The sequence below is a fragment of the Grammomys surdaster genome, unplaced genomic scaffold (genome assembly GCF_004785775.1).
Source record: "Grammomys surdaster isolate TR1022 unplaced genomic scaffold, NIH_TR_1.0 1071, whole genome shotgun sequence".
In the NCBI taxonomy this organism is placed as follows: domain Eukaryota; kingdom Metazoa; phylum Chordata; class Mammalia; order Rodentia; family Muridae; genus Grammomys; species Grammomys surdaster.
Window position 1 is genome coordinate 86,096 of NW_021605490.1, and position 8,578 is coordinate 94,673.

General features: G+C 34.9%; 1 protein-coding gene and 1 pseudogene across 1 annotated transcript in view; both read right to left on the reverse strand.

The window, feature by feature from the left end:
- LOC114634735 (melanoma antigen preferentially expressed in tumors-like) overlaps positions 1–635 on the reverse strand; it is a 4,433-nt gene extending 3,798 nt beyond the window's left edge. Inside the window, exon 1 of the mRNA XM_028783348.1 lies at positions 343–635. Within this exon, the coding sequence (XP_028639181.1) occupies positions 343–632 (290 nt within the window). The 5' untranslated portion in view covers positions 633–635. The remainder of the gene's footprint in view (positions 1–342) is intronic.
- A 3,749-nt stretch (positions 636–4,384) lies between these two features.
- On the reverse strand, positions 4,385–5,245 carry LOC114634733 (annotated as a pseudogene).
- Between the last annotated feature and the right edge of the window lie 3,333 nt (positions 5,246–8,578).

Below are 8,578 nucleotides of genomic sequence, written 5' to 3' on the forward strand. Positions count from 1 at the left end.
TTATTTTATTTTATTTTATTTTATTTTATTTTATTTTATTTTATTTTCCTGTAGAATCCTGTTCGTCTTCTAAGGAGAGACAGAAAAGTGGGAAAGGAAATGGGGAGAGAGTAGGAAGAATAGAAGGAAAGGAACCATGTTAGGATATAGTATATAAAATCAATTTTTAAGAAAAGAAAAAATTCAAAAACAAAACCATACCTCAACAGTTAGACCAAACACCCCCCATTCACTGTCAGCTTTCACTAGCAACTGTCTCTGGTATGCCTTATTTCTCTGCTGTCACAGCCTGAAGACTAACCTGATGCTGTCTTACCATGTTACCATTATACAGAATCTTACCGAGAAGCAGAGTTTAGGGCAGGAAGAACCTGAAGACCATCAATCATGGCTTTCATGAGTGCACTGTGTGTTTTATGTGATCTTAATTTTCCGATGTGGAGACAGAAAAAAGGCCAAACCTTCACTATTGCTGTCACTGTCTTCTTACACCCACCCAAGAAGGCAGCAGTGAACAATGGAATGAAAAGTTCTCTTGGGATCTCCTCGAGTGATTGGATTATTATAGGCTCATTCTTGAGTAGACTTTGCATAGCAAGATCTAACAGTGTGGCTGGGTCCTTGTAGTTCATCTTCACAAACCTATATCAAGATGACAAAAATGTTCAGTTTTGACCCAGTGCTAACAATGTAGAATACTACAGTGTAAATATATGAATCAGACCATGACTTCTAGAGATCTCTGCTATTGTCACAGGATAGATACTGATGAGTATATAAATTATAATCAACATATGTTAAAATGACATTTGAAATTATAAGTAGGTTAGAAGGCAATATTATGTAGCTACTTACCTGCTAAATATTTCCTCTGCAAAGAATATAAAACAACAAGAAGTAGAAATGTAAACATATACAAAAGTAATATATTCATTTTTATGGAAGCAAAAATACTAGACCATAAAGAAATAACTATAATTAAAAGAAATGGAATGAAACCCCAGCACATCATCATAACCATACTTTCTGGCAGGTCAAGATAGATCGAAATTTCAAAAGATAAACATAAAAAGTGATGGTATGAGGCTTCAAGTTGATCTAATACAATTAGCAGAAAGATTACATCCAAAATAAACCCAAGTTATGAATACTATCTTTGAGGTAGTATCACAATGTAAATTTGTTAATAAATAAATATATGCACGGAATAAGGAACATGATGATTCAAAACTGAAGTCTTTGAAACACAAAGCTTCTAGCAAAGAGTAAGAATAAGGACCAGAAAATCATTGCTAGGTACCTTTGGAAAATGTGGACAAATAAACAAATGATGGAAATTAAGGACCAGGAATAATAAAAGAAATAATGAATCAGAACACTGAAGTCTTTGAAACACAAAGCTTCTAGCAAAGAGTAAGAATAAGGACCAGAACATCATTGCTAGGCATCTTTGGAAAATGTGGACAAATAAACAAAGGATGGAAATTAAGGATCTAGAATAATAAAAGAAATAATGAATCAGAACACCCAAACAGACATAGTTGAAAAGTAAGAAAAGATTGGAGTGACAGCAAACAGCACAATTTAACTAGACATCTTCCAAAACAATTATCAAACAAATAAAATGAAGAACTACAAGAGAAAATATTAAAACTATCAGTTAACAATATTTCTGTTTGTCACTTACCTAGTCTATGATTCTGTATCACAGGAGCCCCGTACAAACTAGCCACTCTTCTTCAATAGAATACCTTGCCGACTGAGATAAAATCACCCTACTCAAGAGTAAAGAATTTCATTTACTTGAAGCTTCTTAGAACTGTGATCCCAGAATATCCAACACCCCTGAAAATATATTCCAAGCTTTAAAATGATAGGTTATTTTATAGCTTAAACATACAAGAGCGTCTGATTGCTTCCTCCATCCTCTTGGTCAAGAACTGTGATTCATTTATGTTCAGCAAAAGTCAAAACCGTCTTTTAAAAAGGAGGGATTTGCTAGATTGTGGAACCAAAGGGTGGTTTCACAAATTGTTACAAATGCTGGTGAAATTTGTTCCAGAATTTGCAGCTCATGACAGTTTACAAGGTCAGCATGTTCCATGGTGCATATGTGAATGTTCTGAGAGTTTTTCTCAAAGTTCTTGATTGTGCTGAAAGTATGGTTTAACAATGGCCCACAGATTTCCCTTTGAGGGTCCCAAAGCAGTAATACTATAATTTGATTTTTCCTTGACAAATTTAGCATGAATATGGTATCAGTTTTCCTAAACTAATGTATTTATTTTAATGCAACTTCAAACTACCTGTAAACATTTTATGGCGTGTTATGAGTTAATGATAAAGTTGACATATTAGAGAATATGCATGACCAGTTAAGAATAAGTGGAAAGAAAGGCCCCTGAGAAGGGAGTTATGATACCAGACAAGAGAGCCTACTATAGAAATCTAATTACACCACCATAATAGTGATGCAAAGATAGACAAACTGCCCATTGGAACAGCTTAGAAAGCCTGGGAATAGAATTCTATGCCAAGGGAAATTCGTACATTATAAATGTGTTATGAAAAAAACACTGGAACAAATATAGATATGCAATGTAAGGTGCTAGGGAAAATCAGAACTTTAGAAAAATCTTGAGTAAGTCTAAGACACACGCCACATACAGAGTAACTGAAGATTAATTAAGGATAAAAGACTAATAATTAAGCCATATAGTATTTTAAGGAAAACATGCAGAATTCTTCTTCCCCCCCTTACTTTTCTTTAAAGTCATATAGCAACAATTACATTTGTGCCTCAGAATTTAGGGTATCATTCATAGGAAGTTGGAGATTTAATCACAGAGTGGTACATGTAAGAACATACACTACAAATACACTGAAATAAGGAGACAAACTGTAAAAAGAACAAATTTCAGGACACTTCTTAGTTTTCTGGTATACTGACTTGATGACATGAAAGAATTTTGACTTCAGATTAGAATAAAATTAAGAGTTAAAGACCATTAGGGACAGTTGGGATATGAACCATTGAGTTCCATTAAGTTAGAGTAAGTGGAATCTCCATGTTTGAAGGAAAGGGCTAATACAATATAGACAACAAGGCATTTTAAAACTCATGTCCCTGGCAGGTCAGATGATGTTCAAATGTGTTGGTTAGACTAAGGTCCCCTGAACTGCTCTGCTCATAACTGTTACTTGTCTACTTTATACCAAGGAGCAATCCTGACAGAATAGAGTAAGATTGCAAAAGACTGTGGATACAAAGGTTCTCTGCTGTCACAATGCATAATGTCCAATGATCTGATGTCCATCTAATCTAAAAACAGATTCACTTTAGCACATTCTTGGGATACATTTAGGAAACAAATTTTGTGGTTTAGAAATGTCAAAATTGCCTACTCTGGCTGTTTTGGACATATTTCACTTTGCAAAGGGAAATACAATAGACTAACAAAACTAAAAATGTATTTACTCTGTAACAACTAATATTTTGAATGTTTTTATAAAAACAATTTCTTTCAGATACTCTGATTAACTTTTAAGTGACATAAAAAAATTTCAGCACTCTTTAATACCAGTATTTTGCACAGTTTTAAGACAGCCGTTGAGCTTAGTATTTTAAGGAAAAAAAAAAGAGTATTAACTCACTAAGAATAGCTTATACACCTAGTGAAGTTTAGTTTGTCTTGGATTCTTTAAACAAAATTACACCCAGAATTTTAGATATCCTAATTACCATCCCAACCAAATAACTAGGATATATGCATATGTGTGGATTCTAGATAAAGGGTAAAATATTCTGTATAAATGTTAAGACCCACTGATTGGACTGTTAAGAATCTGTTTTCCTGGGTTTAGATAAGGAAGACTTCAATAAAGCTAACTATATATTTAGTTCCACTGATTAAAAATGCAGTTCTAAAAATTCTGCCTTTGTGGCAAATGTTTAGACAAATAATAAATGTAAAGTACAATATTGTAAATACTGTACTGTTCAGGTACCTGTTGAGAAGTGAAATGCTTGTAGTCAAACTATCAAAATTCTGACCTTTCAAAATAGGTTTAGAAAATCCTTTTCTTGAAAATTAGTACTTGCTTTTGCACTCTTAAAATGCCAATTTCAATTAAAAGTACTTAAGGTAAATCTTAAAAGTTATTCCTTTCAACTATTTTTCAATTATTTGAAAATTATTTTTTATTTTTTTTCCTTGCAATTATTTTTTCTTTCAACTATATAAACACAGAACCAGTTTCTATATAAACATCTAATGAACAGATTGAACATAAAACTAGGCAATCTAGTATAACTTTTATAGAAAGTCTGAGTGATTTGTCAAATTTCCTATAATAGTGAACATTTTTCAATTTCTTTTAATAATCAAAACCAACAACCTCCTGAGATGAGAAAGTTAGCAGAGATGATCAGATTTAAGCACTGATGTACTCTTTTATCCTTGAAGTAGTTATCTTGAGTAACAAGAGAGTTTCTCAGTCTGTTCTCAGGTTTAAACAGACAAGAGACCTCAGTCTGTATACTTCGGTCCACAGATTTCTTTTGTGGGCCATTTCCAGAGGCAGGAGCAGCATCATGAACTGAGCATTCATTGAGCAAAATGTCAGCTCCTGGATCAACTTCACTGTAGTGGTAGTTAACAGTTGTATAAACCTGATAATTATAAACAGGCAGCTGATATCCAGTGATAACCTGAACTGGTGAACTTGAATAAGGAAGATATGCCTGAACATACTGAGTGATAGGATTCATCATGGTTGGAGGCTGCATGTATGTCTCAGCATTTGGACTACTCCAAACACTCTGGAACTGTGGTGGAGGATGAGGAGGATTAAGAATCAAAGGACGTGGCTGCACATGATAAGTACATAAATTTTATTTCATGATTGCAGGGCCCAGTTTCAGCTTTTTACCATGGAAATTTATCTGTGATTCTACTATCTTCTGCACATCCACGTCATTGTAAAATGAGACAAATTCATAGCCCTTCGACACACCAGTTCGATCAGTGATTATCTTCACTTCTTTTACTGAGCCATATCTGGCAAAGAAACTCCTGATTTAGGTTTCATCCATCCTAACATCAATTCCACCAAGAAAAACGGTGTTTGGCATGATTTTGCCTTCTGACAAAACACATCCTTGACTGGTGGTCGCTGATGAAGACTGAGTGCTGGCCTCCCTGGAGACAGCTGAATTTGGAGCCTCAGAAGTTGTGGCAGACATGATGGTAGCTGGAGTTCGGGTGGAAAAACCTCGAAGGTATAGCAGAAGCCACGCGGCTGGCAGCTACTCGGGGGCAGCTGCGGAATGGCTCACGTGGCTGTTTGGCTGCCAATGGGCAAAACAGTTGAGGCAGCGCTGGAAAGAGAGCCGAGGGCCACGGAGAGGGCAGAGCCCCGAAGCGAGGGTCGCTGAGGCACTCATAAAATTCTTCTTTAATAGTACCATAAGGAGCAAGATTTCTAAATATAACTCAAATTTTAGAAGCAATGGAAGTGACTGATAATCAGTCTGATCATAGTAAAATAAAAGTATTTCAAAATATGTAACATATGTACATCAGAAGGTAATTGACCAAATGGGATGATATATTGGTAGCACAAATCTGAAACATTTGGATAATAAACTATATATCTTACTAAGATTTGGAGACAAATGATTAAAAATTTGGTATGGAAATGGAAGAATAATACACACTGATAATTCACACAAAAGACATGAATGATAGAAAAGGATTTGTGTGAAGAGGGTTGAAAGGTGCTGGAGGCATTCAGATAAAATGGAGTGTGAAAGTATGCAGAGTGCACCATATGTATGAATAAAATGTCAAAGAATGAACAGAATAAAACTTTTAAAATCATACAAAGGACAAAGAAAAACATTTGTCATGCTATTTTCATATATGAAATCAATATAAAATATATTTTCTCCTTGTGCAAAATCAGCCGAATGGATTAGGGCAGAAGCTCACAGGATAAGAGTGGGAAATAAAGGCAGGGTAGAATAGAAGAAAACGGGACACACAAAATTGCACTTCAGTAAAGCTTGGATGCTCTCAATAATTGCGTTTTTTAATGGGAAATATCTGTCCTGTATGTACAGATTCAAATCATTACTACTATAAAATAGTCAGAAAAACTGTGCCAGTTCTGAACATGTACAGGATTTCATTGTGCCATTATTCTTTCCATAATATAGGGGAAAATCACATGAATTTACACTGCATTAGGTATAAGTAACCTAGAAATAATTTTAAGTATAAGGGAGAATATATGTACCTTTTATGAAAATATAACACATTATATAAGAAACTTGAGTGTTCACAGAGTATAGATGAAAACTCATTATGGATGTTCTGAAATCAATACATTATGGATACAAGAGCCAAGAATACCCATCATATGAAATTACCCATCATATGAAAAGGAAGATGCCTCCAAACCAGTAAATTAAACTAACCGCATTTTATATTGATATTGTAAATCTTCACATAAATATTGTAACCACACTGGTGGAATAACAAAATATTTGTTTTGAGAAAGCTTTAAGTTTATTAAACAAGGTAAAAACAGAAAGAACAGCACACAGATAAAAGTTAATAAATATTCCTATCAAGTATAGTGAAACTAATTCATAAGTACACCAACTAGGAATAAAGAAATGAGAAATGAGTAACTATATCATTGGCAATAAAAGGCAGGTGAAGGAAAAAGTTTAGAGGTAAAGTCAGAATGAACCAGAATCAGAAGCATCAGTGGAGGAACCACCCTGTGGGCACTCTGTCTCTCTGTCTCTCTGTTTCTGTCTCTCTGTTTCTCTCTCTCTCTCTCTCTCTCTCTCTCTCTCTCTCTCTCTCTCTCTTTCTCTCTCTCTCTCACTCTGTGTGTGTGTGTGTGTGTGTGTGTGTTTATAAGCATGGACACATGCATACAAAATATATCTTACATCTGTTCTTGGAGAGAACCTACTAACAGTAAAAGCCCATTAATAAAGAATATCTAAACGTCATTTTCTAAGAAAAGAACTTAGAAATCCTTGGGCGAGTAACTTTAATTCAGGGCCATGGTGGAAAAATTCAAAAGATGAATTTGAAATTTCTATAGTGTTAGAAAATGAGTATACAAAGCAGGACATCTCCATATTGAGAAATCAATGGCCAGGCTGTTATAGCACACATCTTTAATCCCAGCACTCAGGAGGCAGAGGCAGGTAGATGTCTAAGTTCAAGGCCAGCCTTGTCTACAGAGTAGGTTCCAGGATAGCCAGGGCTGCACAGAAACCCTGTCTTGAAAACAAGAGAGAGATAAAGAGAGGAAGAAAGATAGAAAAAAAGAAAGAAAGAAAGAGAAAAAGAAAGAAAGGAAGAAAGGAAGGAAGGAAGAAAGAAAGAAAGAAAAAAAGAAAGAAAGAAAAAGGAGAGAGAGAAAGAGGTGAATTAACTAAAAGGAGGTTCTAGAATAATTCAAGGAACAAAACAATCTTGTAAACTGATTCTAACATATAGTATATTATTTATTCATAAAACCATACTGATGAAATAAATTAATAAAATATAGATGGTTCCTCTTTCTTAAAGAAAACTTCCAACAGATAATTTTAATATGCCCATAGAAACCAGAAGATCATGATTAGGAACATTTGTAGCAGGCTAATTCCCAAGAGAGAGTCAAATTCTGAGAAGTAGGGTTTTTTTTTCAATCTTAAACTGTTTCCTCCACCATATTTGCTATTAAAGGTAGCATTACAGTGGAGCAGCATCACCACTGCTACTGACACAAGTACTTAAGGTAAACATCATCACTAATCCAAGATCTTGTCTAATAATGTGATCTGATTCCTAAAATTAAAGCTCAAATTATGCGCATCTTTGACATCTTTGGAAAATAAGGCAGGTTTCAGCCTTACAGTTAGGTGCCCTCCCTATTATGTTCTCATGAGAAAATTCCCTAGTCAAAGTATCGTCTTTATCTTCTCCTTCTTATCTTGTTGCGGGCAGCACGCTGACTGCCTATTCCAGAGAAGCAGATTGTAGTCTACAGTATTGCACAGGACAATCATTCTCCCATTAAATGAAGGTCATTCTCTTCTCTCGATACTATCAAGAATATTCCACACCCTTTTTCTGGTATACTTTCTTCCAGAATGTGACACAGTATGGTTCTACCTGCAATATAGTGAGTGTGCTTCTCTCCTAGACTGGAAGCATTGCTCATTAGCATCTGTGGATTTCATCTGTCTACTCTTAGTTATCATATACTTAGCTACTCCCAAAGCATTCTGGTGGGAATCCCCTGCAGGCCAATAAGATGAACGGTAAAGGAGTAAAGCATGGGTCTTTTCATAGATAAATAATTTCAATCTAGTCATGAGAAAATATAAAATTCTAGAGGAAGATGGCAAGTAAGAATGGATCTATGGTGGCATGTTGTGAATGAGGAAAGTCAGGGCAAGAAATGATAGACCCTGTACACACAGAGAGATTGGGATAGTATAAAAATTAACAGAATTAGTTATAGGACATGACAGAAGCACAGAAACAGAAGGTTATGCAGCCAA